The 15,424-nt window shown below is 36.9% G+C and overlaps 1 protein-coding gene across 1 annotated transcript; it reads right to left on the reverse strand.

Moving 5' to 3' along the window:
• Positions 1-1,481: 1,481 nt before the first annotated feature.
• Positions 1,482-13,655, reverse strand: LOC145057490 (E3 ubiquitin-protein ligase UPL2-like). Its single transcript, XM_079005346.1, has 16 exons — positions 13,510-13,655; positions 13,282-13,423; positions 12,699-12,794; positions 12,411-12,617; positions 5,452-12,339; positions 5,091-5,375; positions 4,806-5,010; positions 4,471-4,730; positions 4,175-4,371; positions 2,945-3,992; positions 2,724-2,870; positions 2,547-2,627; positions 2,207-2,432; positions 1,976-2,115; positions 1,786-1,892; positions 1,482-1,692 (listed from the first exon to the last, which is right to left on the reverse strand). Exons 2-16 carry the CDS (start codon positions 13,378-13,380, stop codon positions 1,590-1,592), a joined length of 10,089 nt encoding a protein of 3,362 aa, XP_078861472.1. The 5' UTR covers positions 13,381-13,423; positions 13,510-13,655; the 3' UTR covers positions 1,482-1,589.
• Positions 13,656-15,424: the final 1,769 nt, after the last annotated feature.

The following is a 15,424-nucleotide window of genomic DNA, read 5'->3' on the forward strand; positions in this document are numbered from 1 at the left end:
ATATAAAGATAATTATATATTGAAATTGTTTAGTTTATATTTTATTGATATTAGTTAAATAATTCTAAATTATAAAATAATTTCATACAAATACAAGAGTATAAACTTGAATGATTTTAGTTATAATTAATTAGGATATTTGTTAAAAATATAAAGTAGTTGTTGACATGCCATTAGAAATATTTTTTAAAGAGTATTAGTATTGCACTAAAAGTAATTATAAAAGATGATAAGTATTGCAGTAATTTAAAACAATGTATGTGTATTATATAGTGTGTGATAACAAATAAATCTTGTAATATATATATATATATATATATATATATATATATATATATATATATATATATATATATATATATATATATATGTTATTAGAGTTTTTTTAATTGAAAGCTTTTTGGATAAGTTTGTTAATTAACAAGTTTTAACAAGAGTTTTTTCATTTATTGTATGTGACCCATAGATTTTTAACCAATCATAACGAGACAACCTCTACAAAGCTCTCCTATTATGGATGTTCTTAGGATGACGAATTTTTCTGTTTCTTTTCATTTCTTTGCTATCTTCCCTAAGGCTAAGGGATGTGGGGTGTGATGAATTGAGGAGTATGAGGTGTTGTCCCTCACCTCATTTTTCTCTTTCAATTGTGTTTTCACATGTACATATAAAGTCTTTTAACATTAAAAAACAGTGAAAAATGATTCTTTTCTAAGTGAAATGGAAAATTAGTAGAGGAGTTGAGTGATATGACACTGAGCCAAACAAAAAATGAGATGTGGTGAAACCATAGCTTACAAACATGAAAATGATTTTTTTTCTCTCCGACCCATAAACCATCTTTTTAACAAATAAATAAATACAAAATATAAAACAAGAAATTAGAATTAGTATCAAATAATTTTTATATAGTTTATGTTTTACGTTATATAGTTTATGTTTTACGTCTAACCATAAATTGTCCGATATCCTCCACCCTTAACAAACTACAACATTTTTTTTTTTTACCGTTATGTAGGCTCTTATTGACTAATCAAAAAGAACTCTTAAAACTAGGACAAATCGCAGAGTTTTGTTTGTTTCCAAATGAGATCAAAGATTAAATCATCTTTTTTTGAGCGGACAAATTTTTATTAAATTAGTAATATGCTATTATAAAAATGGCAAATCCTATAAAAACCTCCACAATTTGGGTTTTCTTTTCGGCCTAACTAATGAAAGATTTTTTTTCTTCTGTTTTTAACCATGAGAGTGTTTTTATTTTCAATAAAAAGAAAAACACTAAACACTTTGAGTTATATAAAAACATTATAATTTGGAATTTGTTTGGTTTAACCATTAGAAGAAAGAAACAAGAAAAGGGTATGAAAGAAAAAAGTTGGCATTTAAGTATAACTCAAACTGTACAGTATATAACTATATATATATATATATATATATATATATATATATATATATATATATATATATATATATATATATATATATATATATATATATTGTCCAATTGATATTTGTAGAGTTATATATATACATTCATTGCTGAGTCATGAGTTTTGATATGATTTAAGTTATTATAATAATAAATGTTAACCGAAACCAAATCCTTCATTGGCTTCATGGATTGCTAGCAACAGTCTCTCTTCCAGATGCTGCTTTGATGGATATTCCGGTAGATCCAACTGGTTGAAACTGCATCCAACCATATTTAAATTTAATTTAAAAACATCAAATTCACTCTCAGGGGCAAAAAGGTAATTTGACAGCAAAACATGGTTATCTTACCATGTATGAGCAGAAGGCAAACGGTCAGTGCTTCCATAAGCCTTGTGAATTTGAAACTTTTGGGATCCAGAAATACCTTGCAAACCACTAAACCCTTCTAAAGGCACCTGCATCGTATGTATGTAAATACTAAATACAGGGCCAAAACTAATTTTTTTTTTTAAAAAAAAAAAGGTATACACGTATGTACCTTTGAAGTGCCAGTGACAAACTGCAATAAACGAGCCTTGTCTTCTTTACTTAAAGCTTGAGCAACTTCCCAAAACCACTGAATAACAGGAGATGCAACACTGTATCCAGAATACTCTGTATTCCCCCTCATATCATCCACTAACAAACAAAACAAACAAACTGCTGTGTAAATAAACAATAACAAGGAAGGAAGAAAAAAACAAACTAAAAGTCAAAATAGTTGACTCACAGTCGATATCTGGAAGTCCACTAATTAACAGCTCCAATTCTTTATCATGAAAGATGGATATGAAATCCCGAGGGACCAATTCATTAAAACCCTCCAAAAATGCATTTATTTGGGGACGAATAGCAGTGGTCAACCGATGCTCAGCAATTAAGTCAACATATTCATGTTTGTTTTCGTCTGTAACTCGGATGTTTCTTCCACCAGGGATCAGTTCATAGTCCGTTACCTTCAATCAACACCATAAATAATTACAAAAATACCCCTCCCAGTTACAACATTCAACATTGATTGATTAAGGTAAAAAAAAAAAAAAATCTGAAATTAAATCAACAATTCTTACCTCTGTTTTTTCACATAAGATGAGCTTCTCTTCATCCGCATCGATACTAAATGTCAGATCTAAAATATCATTGATATTGTTCTGCACGTCACAGTTTTCAAATACGTAAGTAAAAAACATGGATTTTTTTTTTTAATTTTATTAGTAGTAGTAGTAGGAGAAAATGGGTTGACTCACCTCAAGCATCCACTTCAAGTTTTTGAAGTAACCTGGATCGATAGCTTCAATGTCATGGTAGGTTACTTTTACTCCAAGCATATGCTTATAGAAAGATCTTGTGAAATGAACATCAAGCAACTGCCCATCAAAAACTGCTTTCCCAACCTACAAATAAAAACAATCCACACTCACATAAACTCATTCATGGATTTTTCAGTTTTTTAATAAAAATGACTTACAACTCTTCCAATGAATTTGAAGTATGAGAGATGTTCTGTCTGATAAACAGAATTTGGATTTGGCTGAAACGTTGACTCATTACCAACAGTTGTAAAAAGCAAAGCTCCTTTGTCAAAAATAACCCTCGATAACAACTGATACCATTCCCTAGTAAGCCCACCTGCATCAATACCTTCCTCCCCTTGAAAATGAACAGTCAACCTTCCTTTTAGATCTTGCGTTGACCTCATTCGCAACTGATTATACGAATCTTCAAGAATGTATGCTCTTCTAACAGAGATTCTCAAAGAACTATGATGATGATGGTGATGATCGTTTTGGTGCTTGATTTTTGATCTGAAATGTGCCCGCTTGTTGTCAAAATCAATAAAACGTGGGACCCGCAGTATCACTGAAAACGATTTCTCAAGTAGTCCCGGGTTTTGTCTGATAAAAGCGTTCAATAGTTTTCTATGTTTTTCTGAGAATTTCATAAAAGCCACATTCTTTTCGTCAAGTTTCCCGGAAGTGCTGACATCATCACCCGCCTCTGGTTGCCCAAAATGCAACTTCTCACATGTCACAAAGAAAGATTCGATGTATGGCAAGATGTTTTGAGTGCCTGGAGGTAATGTTCCGGAAGGTTTTGAGGTTAAGGGTATTGATTCATCAGGGGTAGTATCGGTATAAGTCTCGATTTTGCTTATACAAGCACTCAGTTCCATCCATAATGGCTCTAAAGCGGTGTTTATGTCGTTTACTAGTGAAAGGGCAGAAGCTTGCTCTTTTTCGACAACTGTGTGTGCTTTTTCTTGATTAAGTGAAGAAACAAGGGAGCTTAATGCTTGTATAACCCTTAAGATTGCTGTTCCATCTGAAGTAGAGGAGGCATTATTGATCAGTGCTTTTTCAATTTCACTAAACAGATGTAACTCATTGATTGCTAATGAAGTCAGGTTCTTCATGGACCCAGCTAGCTCGGTTATGAATAAATGAGAATGGTGAGGAGCAATAGCAACCAACTTCTTCAATATATCAGCCACAAGAGTATATACATTGTCCGATAAACTGAAATAAAGATTTTGTTATTCACAAAAACATGTCATTCTCATATCATCAATGAAATGAAAATATCAAGTTAAGTAAGCATACTTTCCTTAGAAAAACTTAATTGGTAAAATAGGTAAATATCAAATGTGACATAAACCCTTAAATCAAAATGCATAGCTGAAGAAAAAAAAAACCCAGACCTTTCACGTGCAAGCAACGAGCAGAGAAGGCGAAGTTCTGCCTGTGGTAAGTTTAACAGAATATCATGAGATTCTTTTTCTTGATTAGCACCAGATGATGAGGGTTTAGAGGCATCATCATCATCCTTTGATGATTTAGGATCAGACTCTTTCTTGCTTTCAGCATTATCAATGATGACATCTAATAAGTTTAACAGCTGGGACAGAAATACACAAAAAGAAAAGATGATAAAGAATGATGAGTATGTTGAAATTTTAGCATATGGGTGAAGAAGAGACAGTTTTTAGTTTTTTACCTGCTCAAGATGTGCAATACTTCTCAGATAAAGTGGCTGTTTTAAGAGGCTCAACAACAATGTGATGGACAAGAAACCTTCTGTTTCATCATCTTGAACAATCATGACAGCTTTACCACGAGCCTTATCAAGAGTTTGTGACCCCACGGAAGCTTCTGGAAGGATTCTAAACTGAAGCAACAGTTTGGCAACAAACTTATGATTCTTGGCTAGGTACGTTAGGGTTTCTAGAACACGCCGTGACACCAAAGGTGGTACACCTAAAAATAGAGACAAATATATACATAAAACAAAAACATAAACCCCAAACCCTAATATGCTCTGTAATGTATTACCATCAAAACTTTGAGGGCGAGAATACATGAGATGACTCTGGCAAGAATAAAGCCGAAATGAAGGCTCAGAAGCATTTGAAATGCTATTGGGCTTTCTTGTATCAAGGACCAAAAAGTCCATTAATATTTTCACCACATCAGATCTAGTGTCCGCATGAGCACATAAATTCAAAAGCAGTCTTTGTAGCTGAGGTTTGTATATTGGCTGGATAACAAAAGAAAAACAACAGAATGATGAGAATGTGTGAGGGAAAATGAGCAGAATCACTCTGGCTGGATTACTACCTGAACTACTCGAAGCAACCGAATCATTGCTTTGAGATCACCCGTGTCAACTAAAGGAGCTCCATCAGTTTCAATAGGCTTACTTCCTGTTGACCTACGTGTCACAACCCCATTGGATCCAGCTATTTCACCTCTTCTAGAAGACTCGCCTCTCCTACTTCTAGGGTACATACCAAAAAGTGTCCGATTGAACCGACCCGCAAACCTCTCTCTCAACATGTTTGCCTCCGCCACAAGAGCAGGGGTAAGATTGGAAAGAACAGCTTCTGACGATGTTAAAAGAACCTAAAGATATATATATATATATAAAAATTAGGTTAATTACTCGAAAGGAAAATGTAAGGCCAAAAAAAAAACATACCTCTTCGCGTATTTCTGAAGGGAAAGTAGCGATTATTGATACGGTATCCATCTCCTCAGGTTGACCTTCCAATCCGTGTGACCGTTGTGCCCCTTGTGCCTGTTGTTGTGCTAAAACTTCTGCTCGGATATCTGGTGGGAGTGCTGCAAGGAATTCAGGGTCAATTTCATTGTCATTTCCATTGACATTGTCCCCTCCATTTTGTGGTTCAGTATTTACGGGTTGTGCCACTGGACCCTGGCGACCAGAAAGAACCTCAGCACGCAACCCATCAGGAAGTGCATCCAGGAACGCAGGGTCAATCCGTGCATCTTGATCTTGTTGTTCTGTTTCTTGACTAGGGTTTTCTGAAACCTCGGTTACACTATCAAGTGATGTCATATTCCCATTTGTTCTTGGTTGCCTCTCACCACCATCATCACTTCCAATTTCAACATTCAGGCTCTGAAGACTTTCTCCTAACGTGGCTCCACTTTCACTGCTTTCTTGGCTCACACCTTCAACAGATGGACATATGTCTCTTTGAGATTCATTGTTTTCAGTACCCGTACCTTCAGGAGGAATGGAATCGCCAACACTGTTGTTGTCAGTAGTGGGTTCAGGTTCGTTAGTTTCAACCTCCGGTGGCTTTTCAGGAGCTGGGGGACTCAATTGAGAAACCAATAAATCTTCAAGGCCTGAGGGAATAACAGATGAATTTGTTCCACCACTTTGCTGGTTATAAGCCCACATGCTTAGACGATGTGAATGTCCATGGCGCCCATTCCTTAAAGACCGGAATACTGATTCCAATCGTGATGAGGTTGACTCTGGATTTCTGTCAGTAAGCCCATCATGAGATGAAGAAGGCTCCAAGAGGAGTGGATGCTGAGAGGTGCCAACAGTGTCACGTGTCCTCCCAAGAAGATTGTAGATGGACGTTGTACGCCCTTGACGTCTAGAACCAAAAACCTCAACAGGCATCACTTGGAGGGCATCATTGGAAAAACCATGGTCTCTTCCAAATACCTCAATTTGGTCCAATACATTCATCCCATTCATTTCTTCACCAAGTCCTAATATCACTCCACCATCATCATCGTCGTCTTCATCATCATCATCATCATCTTCGTCTTCTTCTTCTTCTTCCTCAATCATGTCCTCATCAAAATCATCTTCATCAACTTCATGTTCATGTTCATCTTGATCCGTGTCAAGCTGCGGCAAGTGATGGACTTCTTCATCTTCTTCAAGATCATTGTTTTCATCTTCATCCTCATCTTCCTCTCCATCTTCTTCTTCTTCATCATCATCGTCATCAACTTCATCCCCTTCATCCCCTGACATATCTTCATCGTCATCTTCGTTACTCTCTTGATTGTCATCTTGGATTTCAAATCTTATTCCAACAGAATCAAAACCATTTTCAAGAGCCCTAATATTATTATTCTCAGAAGTTTCATGCATGTAATCATCTTCATTTGGGGGAGCAAAACTTCCATCAATATCCTGATCATGTTCCATGTCATCTATAACAGCTTCAGATCCACGATAAGTCTCAATGCGTTCTGTGGGGCCAGAACTTACGATATTTTCATTTTCAGTTTGCTCATGTTCAGTATGATCAGGAGGTTTTGTTGCATTATCACCTTTTCCAGAATTACCCTCAGCAGCATGGACATGTTCTTTTGTAACCACTTCTAGAACCTTAACCACCAGAGGAGCAACCTTGAGTGAATCAACATGATCCAAGTCCATGACTTTTAGGGTTTGTGTAAGTGACTTAACCAGACCAACATCAATAAAAGTAACAGAAGCTTCTCCAGAAATTGAAGAACCTGTAGGCGAGCGAGCAGCCAGCACATCATTCAGCAAATCAACAAAAGCTTGGATATTCTGACCTGGGGGTCGAGGAACCTCAGAAGAATTATAGAAATCAATAAAAACATTATTAATCTCCACAAAGATTCTCTTCCTTGCCTCTACAGAACGCACACAAGAAGCTACTAAAAATTGACTAGCTTTGACCGCAAGTTTATGCCTCCAGTCAACATCTGTCTTCTTCTCCTTTTTATTATTTTTCAAGTAAGGAAGAAATTGATGAAGAATATGATGAAATACTCCACCCTTTTGGGCACTGCTAACTTCATTATCTCTTCGAAGCAGAACATGAACAGATGGACTATACATCAACAGAATCTCTGTTAGGAGCTTTAAAATGAACACAGCTTTCGCCATAGATGCAAAATACTCCTGGCTATTATTTTCAGATGTGGAAGCAACCGCTTTCCCTTTCCCCTTGTTCAAAGCAACATCAATGTCCATATCTGTTAATGATGATGAGTCCTCGTCTTTTACAGGAGGTGTAAAAGTTATAACAGAAGCCAAAAGCAGCTCGATTACATTCACAAAACTCTGAGGAGGTTTACGATGAACTTTGATCTTCACTGGAGTTTTTTCCTTTTCCTTTTCTTTTTCTTTTTCTTTGGACTTATCTTTATCACGGTCTTTTAGCAATATAACATATGGTCTTTCACCAACCATCTCAATTTGGCAAACAGACTGTGCAGCCTGCATGAAAATCACGGGGTCCCTTGAAATGACAGATGTCAGATTCATGAGGAAGTTACGGGGTGTAAGTCTTCCATTAGATTGTCGACTGGCAGCTGTAACAACACTCTGTTTTATTTCAGATTCCATTGCTTGCTGGAGAGTTTGTGGGTCTTCAAGAATATGGCGAATGATAGATCCAGCAGTGTTATCAAAGCCAACAAACAGACTACCTGAAGGCAAAGATAGCAGCAAAGGCAAGCCACCAGCATTTAGGAAACTAACAGCAACAGAATGAGTTCTTGTAAGTGTGGAACATAGCTGCAAAACAGCCTGAATCGTTTCAGATGGAAGCTGGTTCTTCAAATAGCCACAAGATATCTCAACAAGTCTCTTTTGCTCCTCTATATCTATTGCATTACCAGCATCGTCTTTCTTTAACAGCTCTGAAATATCAGTGTTCATCTTTTCATCCACCTGAGCAAGGCGATCAACAGAAAGAAAGGCTGCTGTCACCCATTTAGGAACCTGCAAAGTTTCATTCTCATGTACGCCAGAGTTCCATTTTGACAAAAGATCCGAAGCAACTTTAACTAAACCGCTTTTAGAAGCAACTTCCCGTAAGTCTTCATCCTTGTTTAGAAGCAAAGCAAGAACATGAAAGAGGGATGACAGCATGACATCATTTCCACTACACAGCTTCACCTGCTCCACTACAAATGTTATAACATTTGACTTGTATTGACCATCTTCATGAGAACATATCATTAGAAGAAGGTCCCGAACTGAAAATGCTAGAGAATCCTTCGTTTCTAGAAGCTTCTTACAAGTAGACAACAAGTCATCAACAGCAGGTAAATGTACAGTTTCCTCTTCGATCTGCTGATTAGTATCAACTGCAACAGAGGAAGAATTACCAAGAGACATAGCAAGTGCTTGAGCAAGTTCATCATCTTCTTGTACTATTTCAGGATGTGAGAAAAGCCATTCTGTTGCCAGCTCTACACTATTGGACCCCACTTGTCTCAAAGCCTCTTCTGCTCGAGATCTTGGAAACCCCATTTCAACTATCATGGATATAGTTGTTTCATTTGGAGGTACAGAGGGACGCGATGCAGAATTTTTCACTTCAACCCCAGAAAACACATGACGGATAACAGAAATCACTGTAGAAACAAAATCATCATTGCAATCGGTGAACTGGGGATGAGTCCATAGAGGAAGCACAGCTTTCAGAATCATGGATTGAAGAACCTTCACAAAAACCTCGGGATCTTTCGGGAAGAGAATGTCTCCATTTACAAGCGGTTGTATAAGCAAATGTTTTGTAGATGAAGACAAAATAAAAGATGATGTCACAAGGTGATCCATAAGTTTACCATAGTTGGCTAATAGACCATTAACCGTTTCTTCTGTGTCAGTTTGCTTCAAGACCCCCTCATCAGTCTCCATTGGAGCCCTAAAAATCAGCTCAGTGGTAGCTTTGAATGTGGTCAAAACTGACTGAACAACCCCAAGACCATACAGACAATTTAACAGAACAGGATTACACGAGTCAGGTTTATCCAGTAAAACACCATCGATAAATTCCACAACTTTTCCAAGGTAGCGAGACTTTGTTGACATGGATGCCACTGATTTCACATGACCTTCAAATTTTAAATGATCTAGTGAAATGGAAGCAATCATGGAAGCCACTGATTTTGAAGAAGGTGTAACTGTCACTGTATCATCTCGTCTTCTAGAAGGAAGCAACATAGCTTTTCCTAGCTCTTGAAACAAATTTGTGATGTGTGAAGAGAGTGACCTCATCATGTCTGAAGATCCAGCAGGATGTGACCGTTGACTAGTGGGATGTGATCTTTGACCGGCTCCAGAAGAATGAGTGAGATCGCGATACAGATTGATCAAATCAAAAAACTGGGATTCAGAACTCAATCCCGACATTTGCCTTCTCATTAAAGGATCAAGAAACTGTCTGAATGAATTAAATCTTTGTTCATCGGTTTCTAAAGGCTGTGATTCTTCCCCGTCAATATTTTCATCCTTGATTTCAATCTTAGCATCTTCAAGCAACACAATCTGCCATAAAATCTCACGGTGGACTCTTCCGATATCTTCTAGAACATCTTTGCTACCATTCCCAAATTCCTGGAGTAAAGCAGTAACCCATTTATTGTCCTTCGAGGCAGCTAGAGACAGAAGGAATTCAACAAGAAAAAGAGAAGGAAAAACTCTTGAATCTGGTGTGGATTCCGGATCTAACAGAAAAGAACCTGAAACAACCTTAAATCCTGCTAAAGTTGTCTTCAAATAATCCCGGAGTGAGGAACAAAAAGCACGTGCTAAAGAAGCAGAGTGATGTTGAGTAAAACTTTTGAAAACCATTGTGCTATGTAAAGCTATGGACATTCCTTCTGATGATTGAGTTATACTTGGTCTTAACAAAAGCTTCAACAATGCTTCAATGCCATTTAACTCTACAAACAATCGACAATTTTCAGCATTTTCCATTGTTCGATGAACCAACACCATTACATGAAAAATACATAATTGGATGAACTGCTCATCACTAACTCCTTTTTCCTTCTCTTCGGTGTCCACATCCATAACATCACTCCCATTGACCTCCCCAAATTTCCCTGTACCTTTACTTTTACTGTCCTCTATTGTAGCAATTTTGTTGATAATCTCAATAATCAAATCTACACCGGTTGGTTTTAGGGAAGTAACATGGCGCATAAGCTCCTCAAAAGCATTAGCCAAAGGCACAATACCATCACTCATTGGAAGGACATATTTCTTGAGGGTAAAAACGTCAACTAAGAATCTCAGAGCCGAAGTTTCTTTGACTGCTTCTAGTCCCTTGGCATTGAGACAAATAGCTGCAAGACCATTAGGAACACAAGTGAGAGACTTTGAAGAAGGAAGAATGCCAGCTGTCACTGTTGATAAAAAGGCGTCAGGAAGACCGGCTTCATCCAATGCAGGATAACAAGTGGGATCTTTGTGAATCAGTTCACACATCACAGTCACGGTTGAGGAATATATATCGCCTCCAAATTTATCCACATTCTGAAAGATCATTACAAGAGTGGCAGGGAGAGAAACGTCATTTTCACTCTGATGAGTGTTTGCTGGAGCATAAGTAGCACAACCGAGTGCCTTCAATAAAACCCTAATGAGCCTCTTCTGTGAAGAAACCAGATCCTCACTTGTAGGAGAACACTCCCCGATGCTCATTGAACTATCATCTCCTGTAGTTGAATGACTCGAATGAATCACTCTATCCACTTCTGTCTGCAGTCTGATGGTCAAAAGGTCAACCCCTCCCAAGTCTCTGAAAAGGGTAACAGCTGAGTTACTATAATCCATGAGCTTTTGTAGAGTCTTCACAGATAAACACACAAGATGCATGTGTAGAGGATCCATATCCTCTAAAAGAGGTAAAAAGGTTGGAACCATTCCCGATCCCCGTATAACACTCCCAGGACTTGAAGTTGATATCACTTGAAGCAAGTAGAATTGCAGTAGTGCTTCAATGAATGTGATAGACGATGGATCACTTGAGTTGTTTAAAGACGAAATCGCCCTTTGCAGGACATTAAGGAGAATCACACGGTTGCCACCTGCAATGTTTGATCCGTTGAGAATACGCGCCCTCTCATGAGACGATGAATATGCAGCCAGCTGTGATCCCAAAGCATGCATAGCAAGTGTACGAATAGTTGGAGATATAGTTTCTTCAGATTTCACAAGTCTGATCAACTCGTTTGTGTATTCTGGCTCATTTGCAAAAAAGGACATGAGTTCATCATGGGAATCGCTTGATTGAACAAGAACATTGAAAGCAAGAAGACATATCTTGCTGTACATCCTGCATATTCTTGAAGAACGAAAGGCATGAGCATACCTAACCCTAGTCAACAACAAAAATCTATGGTCAACTGGGACATTGTACTTCTCAACCAAAAGCTTCATTATCGATAGATCATCCTCTTTCCACATATGAAGATCTGGAATGTGAATTGTATCTGTGCCATGCAACTCAAAGTATAGGGTGGAGCCCACGTGGTTTTGGGAATTACCATTATCAGAAGGCAAGTCTGAAGGAAATAAGGATAGACTATTGTCCTGTGTTCTTTCGTTTAAAACAACACATGAATACAGGCCTAAGCCCTCTTCCTTGCTTCCCCATCCTTGTGCTAATGATAAAAGACAACTGTTTATTGAACCACATCCTATGAGTTTCCCGTTTCCATGGAGCTTTGAGGGGTTTATTTTCACTAATGTTGAGAGTGTCTCCAAGGTGGCAATGAGAACCTCGGGATCAGTTGATGCAAGTAATAGCTTGAAATGCTGAAAAAAAAAACAGAAGCACGCTTTAGAGAGGAACATTTGACAGATTTGGAGTAAATATAGAAACATACCTCTAAGCCACTAAATGATCCCTTGTTGTGGCAATTCTCTAAAATGATACGCATCACACGAAGAATTTGGAGAACTGATTGCTTTGGGAAAGGAATGTCATCTTCTATGATATTATCTGTCAAAAGGAGATCCTTCCTAGCAGACAAATACGTCTTGAAGTATGTATCAAAATGCAGGAACAGTGGCCTCCAATGATGAAAATTGCCCTGAAAATAAAGTAAAATGTTTAGCCAAGTGCCACTTGGACAAACCGTTAAAAAAAAGTGACATGGCATATGATCTATCACCTTGTTGTACTCCCAAGAGAAACCTGAAAGGGGGATTGCTATATCTTGTAATGGACACAGTATCACCTTGTCGATAAATGCCTTTACTTTTGGAGGCTGCAAATAAGACAAAACACATAGAATTGACTTATTGTGGATGTAGCATATTAATTAAAATTGTATTTGCAAGAAGATTCATATCAGCTTCCAACAAGAAGTGCTATGTTTAACATTCAAAATCATAGTGCAGCTAAAGACCAGGAGTAAAAATGCATGAAAACCAAGAATAACTAGCCCTAATGCAATAGGCCAATCATGCAGTACATGACCTGGGACAATTACTATGATAGTAAACTTTAAATGCTCTTTCAATAATGCCATTCCAAAATCATGAATTATCTTCTAGAAGCTGCCCTAAATGCATACAAATCAATAACAACACTATAATAACGAACTCGTAATCCTAAAGGCAACAATGGATTAACACAACACGCATAAGCACCTGCCAAAATGATCACTCAAGCAAAAAAAAAACCACTTGATATTTAACTAAATATACCAAACGCAATGAAGCGAACATTAACAAGAAGAAACGAAAACTTACAGTCTCGGAATCGAGTTTAACATTTGGGCCAATTGATCCTTCGCCGGCTAAAAGCTGCCGTAACCTCGACGGCAAGCTCGATCTTACGGTACCCGCCATATGATATCAGACTGTCTTTTCACTCATCTACACTCCTGTTATACTGAAAATACGAAAGAAGAAGGATTCAATCAAAGATTAAAGTATGAAACAAAGCGATTGAAAAAGAACTTAGAAAGAGATATTGACCTGGTTGTGTAGAGGGAGGAAAGAAGGATTAATAACATCAAAATTGACTAAAGAATCTAGAGAGAGAGAGAGAGAGAGAGAGAGAGAGAGAGAGAGAGAGTATGAAAGGGTTTAAGCGTGTGTTAGAATGAAGTCCCTAAAGCAAAGCAAATCAAAGCGCAGAAGAAAGAGAGAAATGTTTTGGTTCGAAAGGGAAAGGCTAAAAACGTAATTTTAATTAAATGCTTTTTAAAAAGAAATTAGAATGTTAAAAGTCATGATTTTTTTTTTTGAACTTATTCTTTAAAATAACACATAAATAATACATTGTTCAGAGTTCAAGGAAAAAAGAGTAATAGATTGAAATGAAAAAAAGTAAAAAAAAAAAGTTGTTGTTTTGAGTTTCATTAAGTGTGTATTTGACAAAACTAGTTGTTAGTTGGTAGCTGAAAAATGTAGTTTTTATTTGTTATATGAGTGTGTAGGGTTTCAAAGATTATGACAATGAGCCCCCTTGATGAAATGTAGGTTAAAAGCCCAAGACTTGTCTTTTCTCTATAAATAGTCATGTATTATTCATAATTAGGGTTAAGAGTGAGGCAAAATGTAGCCGCCACATTGTGAAGTTTCTTATGTAGAGTTAGATTCTTTAGTCTATTATGAAAATGTAGTTTATTTCTCATGTGTTTGAATAAATCGAATGATCAATCGACATATTTGTGTTTGTTATTATTTTCTGCATCTTGTTCATCAAATCACAATTAGGGTTTTAATCCCAACAAGTGGTATCAGAGCAGGTCTTTGAAGATCTATTGATTTTTGAAGTATCGGCTCTTGGTTTGATGATGTTCTGCACAAGTTATTGAAGATTATTGGTGTTTTGGCGGATTAGAATCACGATTCTAGTTAAAAGTTCTGTTCATGAAGATTTATGAGGTTTTCTACTATTTGTTGTGGTAATTTGATCCAATTCTCTTTCAATTCATTATTTTTCGTTGGATCTGATATGATTTGAGCCAAATCATCAAGTCCATATTCATTTCATTATGATTCAATCTATGTTGGCCCAAAATGAGTAATATATTACTGTTCATATCCAATTCTAAGCCCAAATTCTAATCAAATGTGATTCGCATCTTCATGTGGTTTGAGATCAAATTGATTTGCCGATTCAAGTTCTCATAATTGTTGAAATTATCGTGATCGATTTTCGATTTGAAGCCAAATCTATTCAATTTTACTATCAATTTCATTGATTCATTCATGTTCCTGATCGAAACATGATCAATGTTCGTTATATTGTTGCTCTTATCGAGTGGAATCATTTCATGTTTTGACTTGCTAATAAGTCATATTCTTAAATCAATTTGGTTTAATTGATCATCGTTGATTCTGATTTTGGATTAAATATGAAGATTCAAGATTTTGTCTAATATTCGATGATGATGGCGATGAACATTTCAAGAACCGATGAAGACCCTATAATTTCGATCGAATTGAATTTTTGTTCTGAAATTATTTCTGAGGAGATCTATTTGTTGTTTGTCCAGACCCGGTCCTGACGGTGGGCGACCCGAGCGACCGTCCCCAAAAAAATGAAGGTATGTTATATGTACTTTTAAACATTACAGAATACAAGTCTTGCATTAAAGGCCCAAAGCCCCAAAATAGCCCATTGGATCAACTATTCAACAAGGAAGCGGACATCTGGTTAAAATTTGAGCCACTAATTCTGTAATTCAAGTTATTTCAAATCTCTAAACCCAAGTTGGATGTATAGTTATGAATGGTCGGAATCTAAATCGTTTTCTTGAAATGGAACAACAATCAAATTGCTCAATTTTTAATCGATGTTAGCCTTCAATATAGATTTTTTTATTGGAACTGAAACGCAAGCACCGAGGGGGATAGATCAATACGCACACAAGGCCAAATT

Source organism: Lactuca serriola, chromosome 6, assembly GCF_051521515.1.
Source record: "Lactuca serriola cultivar US96UC23 chromosome 6, Lser_US96UC23_V15, whole genome shotgun sequence".
NCBI lineage: Eukaryota > Viridiplantae > Streptophyta > Magnoliopsida > Asterales > Asteraceae > Lactuca > Lactuca serriola.